A 13674-nucleotide genomic window follows, 5' to 3' on the forward strand; every position below is an offset into this window, starting at 1 on the left:
TCATCTCTTCTATTCGATCTCTCTCTCTTTCTTTCTCTCTCCCTCTCTTTCTCTCTATATTCTTCCTCACTTCTCTCAGGATCTTTCAGCACAGAAGTAATGACTGCATATCCCCTGCTGATTGGTTGATGTATGGCATTATTCTAAGAGATGCTTAACTCACATAACTCTTCCTACCAGGGTTTGGATGAAGCAAAATTGAAAGAGAAAAAAGGAAAAAAGGACAGGAAAGAAATAAAAGGAAAACTGGTGATGTGTTGGTTTTGGAGGAAGGCCCAGGACATGGCAGACAAAGCTGCAGTGGAGAATAATGGTAATATTAGATGGGACTAAAATATAATAACTATCAGTATCTAGTATCAGTATCTAAATTTAAGTATCTATTAAGTTTACTTTTCTTAGACACGCACAGTCATAAAACACAAGTCCTGAAAAATATTAGCCCAAATTCAGGTTAGATCTAGCTAACATTTTACTGACATGAATCTACACTCTGGGACAGAAAGTAATCAGCCACAGTCTTGCTTCAATATAACATTATGTTTCATTATTTACAGCCATTTGTAGTGCTGTTGTGCCTCTTTCCACAAAACTCCTGAATAATCTACTTTAAGACATTTGATATTGAATGACGTGATGTGCTAAATGTAAAATCTTACATGAAAGCCCTGCTAGGCCACAGAATACCAGACATCTTTAAACATTAAGCTTCTCTTGCAACTTGTTAAAAGTTTTAAGCCAATGTATTTGTAATCAAATTGGTCTTAAGAGGACAAATAAATTCAGAGCAAATAGGATTATATCAGCTCATAAACTCAGTTTGTGGTTATTTCGGTCTGCATTTTTTACTCCAGGACCAGGCTTAGAAAGTTACAATTAACACTAAAGATTTTCCCTACTATATTAAGGGAATTTGTTTGCTGAAGGTCTTTTTTACATATTCCCTCAGCATTGTGGAATTGTGCTACATAATTCCTCTTCTTAAATATAAAATGTTATTTTCTTTTTGTTTGTTGAATAGAACACACCAACCTGCTATCTTTCTCCAAACAATACAGTTTTACTGTATACATCTCCTTCAGGTGCCTTTTTACTCATTCAAGTAGTTTTTTTTTTCTTTTTTAGCTACAAGAAGAAAGATCTACATTACTCAACACCTGAGCACAGCCCCAAGACTCATGCATATTTGATTTCTGCTATTATGCTTCAATGTAGTTTAGTTCCTGGTGGGTTTTGGGTCTACTTCTTTTATTCGCTACCCCCTCTTTTTTTCTCTTTATCTCTTTTTCTCTCTGTTTCTCTGCATGTCTTGCTGATGTCCTTGAGGTAATAGTTAACTGCCAGGCAGTGGCCATTTGCATGGGTAGGAGCTGCCAGGAATAAACACTGCCAAAAGCAGAGCAGGACAAGCTTCTAACACTCCCCCTTGACAACTTTCCTTCCTAATGCTTAGTTTTATAAATGTGGTGCACTTGGTTATTTGTTAGGTCTAAAGTTGAACTGATTTTAAAGGCAAGGAATGAGGTGTTAAAAGTGGCAAAAAAAAACAACAACCTTGGGCCCTCTATTCTCATGATGCCCAGCCTGAATGCTGCATCCATCCATTTTTCATGACACATTGCTATTGCTTTCCTCTCACACACACATACGTTCAAATACACATTTATCCTGCACAAAGGAGAACAAAAAGCCCATTTTAAAGATGCACTGTAGGCTAATCAGTACACAATAAGCTTATGAGACCATGACCAGTGTTTACTAATAGATCTCTCTCTCTCTCTCTCTCTCTCTCTCTCTCCTCTCCTCTCCTCTCCTCTCCAGAGCCTCAGCTAAAAGGCATCGTCACACGTCTGTACTGCCGGCATGGATTCTACCTCCAGATGTTACCAGATGGCACCATGGACGGCACAAAGGACGAAAACAGCTCCTTTTGTAAGTTTTTGCCATGAAAACTGTTATGTTAGCTGTTATGGAAACCCAGCTTTTGTCCTGAAAATGTGTTAATGGATAAATGAAAGCACCCTCACTCACTGTTTTAACCCAAAAGGTTTAGTAATATTAACTTCATTTCAATTAAATTTTATTTCTATAGCACATTGTCTCAAGGCAGTTTTACAGCAATAAATGACTATGAATATAAAGTGTAGCATTATAATTAAGTCCCTACATGTGTATCCTTAAAGTAAGCCAGTGATAACAGTGGCAAGGAAAAAATTCTCGAGGTGGCATGAGGAGAAAACCTTGAGAGAACCTATTCTCATCTGGGTGACACTGAATGTCCATTCATTATATTTCCATCATTGTTGAGATTATTAACTTTTCACTGATGAAGGCTTCAGGTGTAAAACTATGCATTCACATTTACTGCTCCCCTATCCATAACAACTTACAATTATGTTGTTTTATTTTTTATAAAACTGGGAGTCAAAGGCCTTGCTCAGGGGCCCGTAAGTTACAGCCATAACCAACACCTCACCTATACATGGCAACACCTTAACCAACCAACCTTCCCTATACATGGGAATTACAGCCCTTGTAGCAGGTTCTTAAGTTTAACCTTCCACAGCCATGGTTGGATCTTTAGGCTGTTTATGTGAAACCATCCCCAGCTGAACCAAGTGGTCTCCAATCAAACAAAATTAAATCCAGAGGTAGAGTGTCAGGATAAACCAGGCAGGTCCAAAAAGAAGCAAGGGACAGGATCACTTGTACCTCAGGAGCATGTTTAGCTTGACAAATTGTCAAGTGAGAAAGAGAGAGAGAAAGTGAGAGAGAGAGAGAGAGAGAGAGAGAGAGATAGAGAGAGAGAGGGTGACAATGCTTAATATAATAATATGTGTGATATAAGAATTCCCTTGGAACAGATACAAAATCAGACTGTCTTTGATTAACAGTGCAGGTACAGTGGAACCCCGTTGTACGAGCAACCTATAGTACGAGCAAACGGAGATACGAGCAACCTCGCTCGCAAAATTTTACCCTGTTTCACGAGCAAACCCACGCTGCCGGTTCCCCGTTTTCGGCGGAGGGTCGCATCAGTCGCTTAGTTGATGACGTATCACTCAGTCGCTCTCTTTGTTCAGTGCAGCAAAAACGTAACTGTGGCAGCGGGGGCGTGGCCGAGCGGCAGTTTGTGAATGGAGGGTGGGTCCGGGAGCAGATAGGCAGGGGATTGCCTCACCTGAAGTTAATGTGACCTAATGATTGTTCTCTCTTTTCAAGTGATCAGAGGGTGCATTTAAGGAGGAGTGTGTGTGTGTGTGTGTGTGTGTGTGTGTGTGTGCGTGTGTGTGTGTGCGTGCGTGCGTGCGCGCGCCAGAGACGTGCTGCATGGGGCACTAAGCAGACCGACACAAAAAAAACAAATTAAAGTAGATGTGAAGCCTTTGCACCTGACCTGTTGTGGCGTTCTTTATACCCGTATTCATACGCTCTCCCACAGTAACATTTTTTAGTTTTATTTTTTTATTTCACTAGAAATCTTGAAAAATGTCTCCCAAGAAAATCAGTGATGGTGCTGTGAAAACGAAAGTAAATAGAATTACATGGAAACCGAGGAGGTTATGAGCGTTTTGTGCGTCTCACACTCGCAATCAACCACTATCACATGAGTAAGTGTTGAATTATGTTTATTTTACGGTAATTTGCGGTGTATTTGTTTTTAAAAATAGGCTACAAATACTTTTTAAGTGCAGAAATAAGCAAACGGATGAGATCTCGGAACGGATTAAATCACTTTTACATTCATTCTTATGGGGAAAATCAGTTCGAACATACGAGCAAATGGACATACGAACAATTTTCAAGAACAAATTATGCTCGTACAACAGGGTTCCATTGTAAATGTAAAAATATGCAAAAATGTTAGGGTTTGAGTGAATGCATTATGAAGAGGTGTTGTTAAGTGTAATGTGGTTACGTCAGGACAAATAAATTAACTGGGGACCCAGAATTTAAATGTCATGATAACTGGAAAGATATAGTCACAGGGTGTGGTCTGAATGCAAAGGTATGCATAAATAGGTAACATAGTTAATGTCACTGACTGAGGGGTTTAATGATATTAGGCTATTAAGTATGTACGATATGTATGAATGCATGTATAAATTCATGTTTAATGAAGGTAAATTTATAGAAATATTCATAGGCTATTCATGATATGCAAATGAATATGAAATAATTATTTATGTATTGTTTGTTTTCAAAAGATTTAAACAGAATGGAGCACTTCTAATAGACATTTTGCATCACCCAATGAAAGTAACTGGGACATGGTGTTGACTTGAGCACACTTTGTCTGACAGCTAACTGACAGCTTCATCACGGTAGAAATGAAAACATCTGTGTCTGACAGCTGCAATTCAGTATGTGTGCACTGCATGTAATGTGTTCAAAGGGAGGAGGACATTTTGGGAGGTTTTTAATAACATATGTATATTTAATGTCATAATATATTAAAAGATTAACACTTTTCTCTCCCCAAAGTCAAGGTGCTTAGTATTGTGAAGACAAAAAAAATGCATAGATAATTTTTATATCTAAATATAAAGAAAATATTAAATTATTCAACAATTTTGCATATTGATTAAAATTGTAGCTTTAATCATTTAGACAAAGTAGCATTAATCAGCCAAATAAAAATCCAAGTGTTTTATTTGTTGCGATATGTAGACTCCTTCTCCGCTGCCAAACTGTAGTAATTAATTGTCAACATATAATCACATTTTACTCATTTAGTTTATGCTATTACATACTGTAAGAAATTGATTGACAGCTAATGTGAATATACAAAACTTATATAAGGCCATTTAAACAAACAACTTATTTCAAAACCGTTCCTTTTAAAATAGGACTTAGGTTTGTTACAACATTATTACTTGTATCTGAAAGAGAAAGGGAGTGAGAATCTCAGATTATTAAGTGTGATAATTGTCTCTTAATGGATAAGTGACAATAATAGGGAAAATGGTAGATGGGTGTTTAACTCTCAGCACCACCAATCTGTCACTCGTAGGCCCTTGAGCAAGGTTCTTATCCTTCTCTGCTCCAGGGGTGCGGTAGGATGGCTGACATTTTGCTCTGACCCCAGTCCCTTAATAAGATGGGACATGCAAATAAAGAATTCCCACTGTGCTACAATGTATATGTGACTAGTAAAAGCCTCTTTCTGTGTTTAAGGACAATGTAGTTTATGATTAGAGTGAAGGAGAGGAGCTCTTAGATATAAAGTGGCTAGGCACCCCACTGTCAACAAACCAAGATGATCATTCCTTTTACAGAATTTTCTAGTTTACCATGAAGACTAGTATAATTAATATGATAAATTAAAAAGTCAAGCAACATCAGCAAGGAAACATGACCCTATCAGTGGCCAGTATTTGGTTTTTTACCACTTTAACCAGTGCTCTCTCTGTGCTGTGATGAGGCCTAAACATTTCTGATGACTGATACATTTTATAAAGGTTAGTCATATGAAAGCATGGGCATAACTCATACTGGACTTTCATAGAGCTTTTGTTTGTTATATTTTACCAAAAAATAACAGTTGCTTTATTTAAACTATCTTGGCTTCGACCAGAAAGCTACTTACAATGCTGTATATGTATTATTCAGTAGTGTGTGGGACTGACCACTTGTTTACATCCACCTGAAATTCAAAAACTTTTACTGGTGTAACTCTAATCTCAGCTAGATGCCCTGTGAACTATTCTATATATATATATAATATATATAATATAATGATATATAATGATGATGATTTATTCAGGGTAATGTATTTGTATTCGGTTTATCACTATTGTTCTCAAAGCATACTGCTAGAAATGAATAATAAGGGTCTAGTGCTCATAGGGGGCTAGCTTTACTGTGGTGTCAGACCTCGTTAAGCTAGCTCACCCATGCATACTCCATAAAATGTTCTACGTCTTACACCAATATTTTAAACATAATAACTGTAAAGGTCTCCATGTACTTTTACTTGAAGTGCCTCAAAGAGCTAGATTAGGAGCTATGAATTACAGGCGCTTGATGGGAATTAGGCACTGTTAGCTTTGTAAAAGAGAAAATGGTTTTGTCCCAGATCATCTGTCAGGCTTGAATGCCAAAATGAAATGTCTCCAGAGGTGTGTGCCCTCTCTTCAGCAGTATCAGACTCCTCATTATGCGCTGCACTGCGGACTATGCTAATGAGCTTGGGAAAAAAATGCTGAATCAGCCGTTAGAAAGGCTAAATAATTAACACACAGGCGGACTTGAAACTGGAAAGAGTATTTAAAGTTTCATATTTTTTCATTATTATATTATTATAATTTTTTTTTGGTTACTGGTATAACAGTCTGAAGTTGTAAAGTTCCAGGGTTGTGATGGTGACAATGACTTAGTTTCAAGGCCAGTAAAAATATGTTTTTTTTAAGCTTTATCAAACAGATGAAGTATTCACTTTAATCTCTTTCCTGTATCTTTTTCCTGTTTCTCATTTTCTTTCTCACATTTATTCTCCAGAAATACACACACATGAAATTTACGAACAAAGAGCCCAAGCCAGCGTTCCAAGCCACCTGTCAGAAACAATATGTCATCTCTATGGTTTTCCCATCTCCTCTGTCCCCACATGTCCCTGGCTACCCATTTAATCTAAATAGAGAATCAAGCCACAGAGTTCTGCCAAGCTCAAGGCCACATCCACCACATATAAACACACACACATTAGTTCCACAAACTCTTTTAAAAAGTACATTTGACCGTTCAAGTCTTAAGGACACTAGAGATGAGTGCAGTTTCTATTTTTTTTGTCCCTGATACAATTTAGATGAAAAGCTGGCTGGCTGCAGCTTGGTGGCGATTGGCCTTTGTCCAGAGTGATTACACACTGCGGTTTGCTCATCTCATCTCAGACTTGTTTTAATACAGCTGCCCTATTTTATTGATCCCCACGGCTACTGCTCTTACCTGTAGGTGTGACTTTTCCAACCTTCCGATCATGTAGGTCTTCAGTAAGCCGACTATAAGCTTATCTTGAGCAAAAGCTCCTTTACAATAAACTACCTACCTACCAAAGGTTCTTCATTACCATAACAAAATTGCCTCCCTCCGAAAAAACAATTTAAAAGTTCTGCATAAACATTGGTTGATTCAATTCAATATATCTTTATCCTGTACAGATTTTAGAAAAATAGTATCGGATTGCTGAAATATGATCGGATTGTCTGCTTTGAGACGATGTCCATTGTGAAAAGTGCTATAGAAATAAACTTGACTTGAAATAACTTATTAACTGAAATAAGTATATAATAATTTATTTTCAAAATAAATAATTGTATTTTTAATATAATCTGTTGATAAATTTATGATGTAATAGCTATTGAAAGTTTTTTTAAGTCTAGCTACTGTACACATGCTGAATCAGACACGCGTGTCTGTTTAAGTGTGTGCGGGCGGATGTGTGTATTGTCCCTAAAAGGATGGGTAGACGATGAGCTCAGGCACGCCAAACGAACAGCTGGTATCTCACTGACGGGTGTTCAATCACAGAGTGTGCCCTGTCTGTCTGGTGCCTGGCACACAATATCCCAGTCTCCACACCGCTGCTTATGTAACAGCCCTAATGAGAGAAGAGGAAGGACAGAGAGTGAGAGTGTGTGTGCGAGTGTTTGTGTGTATACTGTCTGCACATATTTGGAGGGTTTGAACATGACAATAAAAAACGTCTCAGCTTCTCTATCTTTCAAAACTGACAACAATCCAAGAGTTCTAGCCACCAAATAAAATATATTATTATGAATGAGCAAAAGTGGAAAATACATAATAGGGTAAAGTCAAAAATGAGACGTGATCACAGACATCAAATAATCTAAACGTAAATGTAGAATTGCTTTGTTCCAGAAACGTCAAGAAAAATAGTGTGGCTAGTTTTACTACAAAATGAGCAATCATTAGTTTGTTGTTTTAGATTTATCATTCTCATATGTAGGTCAGGTGCATAATAAAATATTCAGTAATCTTCCAAAGACACAGAGTCTCACCTCACTATATAATCCCAGTGTGATTACATCAGAAAGTCAGAAAGGTGCTAAAACTGAAAGACAGTAAGTAAATACAAGATTTCTCCCAACCACTGCAGAATATAGATAGATTCAGCTAAAGGAAATGTAATGAGCCATGAATACAGCAATACAGCGTAACAGGGTAGAGAAAATGGAAATGACGGACTGGCTGAGACGTTACCTGACGTGAACCCGCTCTCTTATCGCAACATGATGAGCACAGCTGGATGGTGGGGCCTGAAGGTCGTCACTTCGTATTGTGCTTTTGTTACTGTTAATGAGCAAAGACAGAGAGTAGGACAACACTTGTCTCTGGGGCATATTTGTACACACACAGTCCTACGACCCTGACCGTCGTGCGTCACTACAGTTTCCAGAGCAGTTCAGGACATCAGTCTGCATAATGCCGAATAGCTAAGCAACTTCCTGAGTGATGACTGTAAGCAAGCTGCAGCTCGAATCTGACAGGTTAAGCTGTGAGAGATGACTCACTGGCTGCTGTTCACGAAGCAGTGATCTACGAAGGAGTCGTCTTTCCGGCTTTTTTAAGAACCACCAAGTTTTTATGCGCTTTCTAAAATTTCCCATTTTCAATGGGTGCAATATTACATATTCTCTTTGCTTTTATATCTCAAAATCACACACATTTGCCCAGCAATTCTTTTTTTATTAGCTGTTCAGATTTTTTTTTTTTTGCTGCCAAGAACAGAACCCACCAAACACACCCCCAACACATTTTTCAAAAGACTTTAATTAATCTAAAAGCTACTGTGTGTGGAAAGTAACGTCTTGAATATGAAAAGCAGGAATAGAGAGAAAGGTACACATAGACATATAGTATGTGAGAAAATTAAAGAGGGGTTGACTTAAAGTATTTATCTTTTAGAGAGAAGACAGTAAGGACAGTACAGACCACCCAGGACATTGATGATGAGACAATATAGATGAAACAAGATTTTTGACCACATTTTTCTTTTTTACACTTCTCAGTTTATGGCTGAAGCGTACACCCCCTACGGATACGTCAAGATAAAGAGTGAGGTCATGGAGCTGTCAGTTTGATTTTAATCACATTCTCTACACGTCGCCTCCAGATTGGCTACGGGCCAATCCACATATTACTGAACTAAGGAGTTGGCCTAAATAGTAATAATTATACCCATAATAAATGACACTTTTGCTGATGAGTAATTGTTCATATTATTTCTATCTGTATGAAATGGATGGCCTACCCTATAATTGCTCCTGGGTGTGTGTGTTTCTGTGGTGCAAATTTAATGGACTGTCTAACACCCTATGTTCCCAGACCGAAGTTTCTTTGTTCATTTTGGCCCTGTCCCGGAAAAATTGAAGAGATCTCTGAATTTAATTGAGTCAGTGAATGAATTATATCTGTTCTGTAAATGCTGCTTTACAATATAAATACAAAAGATAGAGTAATAATGCCACATATAGAACAAGGTTGACAATACTGTAGTAAACAACATTAAAAACCAGCAGAGAAAGAAAGACAGAAAGAAAGAAAGAAAAAAAAAGGAAGAAAGAAAGAAAGAAAGAAAGAAAGAAAGAAAGAAAGAAAGAAAGAAAGAAGTTATGACCCACATCAGGAGAAGAAGAAGAAAAATGGATAAATGGATAAATGATAGTAATAATTAATGAATATTAAATTATAAATGGCTGCTAAACTCTACACTGTTCAGTGTATATAAATTTAATGTTATGTACAATTCTGTACCAATGTACTGAATCGTTTTTTTTTTTGGTTTTAGTGAGAGTACAAATGAACTTTATATCAAAAGCTAATGAGAAACTTACTAAGGTATGTTATTAGTACCATATAATTTATAGTATCTTGTTAGCACAAATAATTACCATAAGGGTATTATTTAATTTGTGACAGTCTTGGTAATAAAATTAAACCAACAATGGGTTTTGACCCAGCTTAAAGGATTGTCTCCACTTTGCTTTCACATGTGACAACAAAATGGAAACAAAATCCCAAAAGAGTAATCTAGAATTGTACTTCTATGCGAGATATATGATGTTTTTCTCTTTCTTTCTCGCCATCAGTGCTGTTCAACTTGATTCCTGTGGGGCTGAGAATAGTTGCTATCCAGAGCACAAAGACGGGCCTCTATGTTGCTATGAACAGTGAGGGCTACCTCTACACCTCTGTAAGTTATCAACATGTCTAAAACAGCTGTCAAGAATTTTTTTATATTTTATGCAGATGTTATGCAGGGTAATGACATCATACTTTGTATGTTTCAGACCATTTTTTATTTATTTAACATTGAAAAGTATTGTGTACCTCTAGGTTTCATTTCAATGTTTTTAAGGGGATTAAATGCCCATGACATCAAATATAATTTGTTTAAATTTGTTTATAATTTTATATTATAATAAATATAATTAGTTTTATATTGAATTATTATTATACATTTCACTGAATGTGCTGCTAATACAGTGTACCAAAGGAACAACATAATTTAATTGTTATGGCAAATTATGGCAGTTAACGTCTATAGTCTTCTACTCAATTAATTATTTTCCAGTTATTTACAATAAAGTCTATTTGTGACTGATGCTGTAGAAATGAGCTTATTATGGCTTACAGTAATTAGTGGAGTGACTGTGTGTTTATCTTCAGTTATTGCCTGAACTTCTAGGAGCTGTCAGCAATTGTAGATTCTTATACCGTACCCTAATAACTACACATCTTCCTCAAAGCGTCCCTGGAATAACTGAATAACATGCTTTAAGATAAAAAAAGGTGAAAACAGATAGTTTACTGGATTAATTTCTCAAATGCATGTGTGTGAACTGCAAATCATCTCCTCAGTGTAATAATAATGTAATTGGTAGAGCACACCAATAGTTCAATCAAGACTAGCAAATATTTGAAATCACTCAGGTTTTTTTTTTTTTTTTTTTTGAGACTTTATTTTTTATTTAGTAAGAATTTAGCAATAATGAAAAGCTATCAAAACTGCAAAAATGTGTATATTTATTATTAATGTGTCACACGAGGTATTCTATGTGCAAGTACATAAAGATGTGTCAAAGTTTAATTGCCTACAAATGTTAAATAAATGATTAATAATGATTGATAAGAATGATAATGAAAAATGTGTTAAGAAGATTTAATCGAGCAGAAAATTCAAGCAAACTTACGAATCTATGATTGCACCTTCAGGGAAAATGTTCTTTTCTTTTCTTTTTTTTAAGCCATGCTTTACAGGTGTCTTTTAATGAGGGCTTCCACCTTCTGCAGTCTTTTTAACTTTGATCTATTTCTATTTCTTCCCTTAATACCAAACTGGGCAAGCATAATGCAAACAATTTCTATTTTTGTGTGTGAGTTGTTTTACAAATTTAGAGCATGAAGCATCAAGAATAGTCAATCACTACAGTGCTGGTTGATACACCTGAGTATCACCTTTCTATGGTAAAACACTGTTGATAAAAACAATGCCAGCAACAATATCAGAGAGAATGTCTAATTGTTTCTAGAGGCTGCTAAGATGTTTTGGACTAATAACCTATTAAAAGCACTGCATGTGAATTTGTGTCAAGAGAAGGGTTCAGTTAAGAATGGAAAAACATGGCAGAGATCTGAGAGCAAAATAACAATATGTGAAACCCATTCCCTTATGCACTTTTCTCGGTCACTGAAGACAGAACTGGGTTAAATCTATACACACTTCAAAGGACAAATAATCGCCTGTATGAACTACATTTAAAGCTGTGTTTAGAGCTGGGACAGTACATACAATTCAATAGATATAAACTTACACAGATTTAATTCAATTCAACCAAGTAAAAATGTTGCATAAGGATGTTATGTTGATCCATCATGCATGACAGTGCCTGTAAAAAGTTTGGAAACACCTAGTCTTTTAATGCTTTTTGATATATATGCTTTTTTATATGTAGAAATCTAAGTAAAAGACAAAAACAAACAGATTTGAACAGTGAATGACTGAAAGAATGTTCTGTGGAAAATGTAGTCAGAATTTTACATTTTTGGCTCTAACAGAAGAACTTAGGTAAGATGGAGAACAGGAGAAAAGATGTTAGCTGTTTTCCTCGCCACCACAGTCAAACATGAAGGTGAAAGATTAATGATTGGGGTTGTTTTGGAGAAGGTTGAAGACTTATTTCAGGGAAATGGAAATGGAAACTGAACCAAAATGGCTACTATTCCATACTTGAGCACAATAGAATTTCATCTGAACTGCAGCTAATCAAAACCAACTTCACCAGATAACCAGACAATGGCCTGAAGTATACACCCAAGCTCTGTAAGCGTTATTTAAAGAGAAAACAGTTAACTGGAGTGTTATTTATCATGAATTCTAAATCCTATTGAACTGCTTTGGGATGAACTGGATTACAATGTCAGAAAGTAATGTAACCATGGTTCCCTGAGGAAACAAGACACTGCTTGAACAATGCTTTGGGAATGATTTCGCATTATCCACACTCTGAATCACATGTGTAATCAGTTCAATGGAAAAGCGCAGCGTCACTGGTGGGGTGATGTCACGACCATTAAGCTATAAAATCACATTAAGTGGAGCTGGTGCTAGCTTCTGAAAAGGGTAGGAAGCACTGCAGGGATGCAGGAAGTGTGGCTTGGAGACGCAGCATCTCGTTTTCTCAGGGAACCATGGTTGCATTCATAACCTGGAGACGTTCCCCTTCAGGAATTTGAGCTGTGTCTACAACACTTTGGGAACAAGTGTCAAATACTGCCATGCTAACCAGTCCCTGCCTAGTGTGAAAGCTAGGTCAAAGGACAGAGGGGCCTGGAGTGGCACTAAGGTCAAGGCTGTAAAACCAAAGGTCAGCGGGGTGGACCAGCTCGCACATTGCAGATGTCTTAGATGGAAACTCCACAGCACAAAGCCTTAGAGGCTGCCACACTCAGAGTAGAGGGAGCTCTGACCCGGAAAGGATCTGATGTGTCAGCTTGTACAGGAGGCGAGATCGCAGACCCCCCTGGTGGTTGATATTGGAGACCACAGAAGTGTTGTCCATATGGACCAATACATCGTGGCCTCTGAGGTCTGGAAGGAAATTCAATTCAATTCAATTCAATTCAATTCAATTTAATTCAATTCAATTCAATTCATTTTTATTTGTATAGCGCTGTTAACAATGACCATTATCTCAAAGCAGCTTTACACAGATAATGTGGTGATAAAAATGAATAATATCTTTTTTATAAGTGTAAGTTTGTCCCTGATGAGCGAGCCGGTGGCGACTGAGATGGCAAAAGCAAGAAACCTTGTGAGGAACAAGACTCAAGAGGGAACCCATCCTCATCTGGGTTGCACCGAATGTCCATTTATTGCAGATATACGATGTTGGGGGTGTAGAGTGATGGTGATCATAAGCAAACTGTAGTCCTGAGTCAGTGTAGCAGACTGTTGACATTAACTTCAGTCCAAATCCATCCTCAAAGCTACTGTTCTAACTCTGGAAAATGCTTCAGCCAAGCAGCCAAACAAGAGCACACATCAGAGTAAGTGCTGGAATGCCGTCAAAAGCTTTTTGGCATCCTGAATCCTATCGACGACTGTATTGACAGCCAACGATCTGACAGGGTGAGCCATAATTGTCTTTC

The 13674-nt window shown here is 37.1% G+C and overlaps 1 protein-coding gene across 2 annotated transcripts in view; it reads left to right on the forward strand.

The window, feature by feature from the left end:
- Nucleotides 1-13674, forward strand: part of fgf11a (fibroblast growth factor 11a) — a 72314-nt gene that overhangs the window by 31152 nt on the left and 27488 nt on the right. For both annotated transcript variants that reach the window (XM_046851647.1, XM_046851648.1), the window contains exons 2-3: nt 1822-1932; nt 10113-10216. In XM_046851647.1, the coding sequence (XP_046707603.1) occupies nt 1822-1932; nt 10113-10216 (215 nt within the window). The remainder of the gene's footprint in view (nt 1-1821; nt 1933-10112; nt 10217-13674) is intronic.

This window comes from Silurus meridionalis, chromosome 6 (assembly GCF_014805685.1).
Source record: "Silurus meridionalis isolate SWU-2019-XX chromosome 6, ASM1480568v1, whole genome shotgun sequence".
Classification (NCBI taxonomy): domain Eukaryota; kingdom Metazoa; phylum Chordata; class Actinopteri; order Siluriformes; family Siluridae; genus Silurus; species Silurus meridionalis.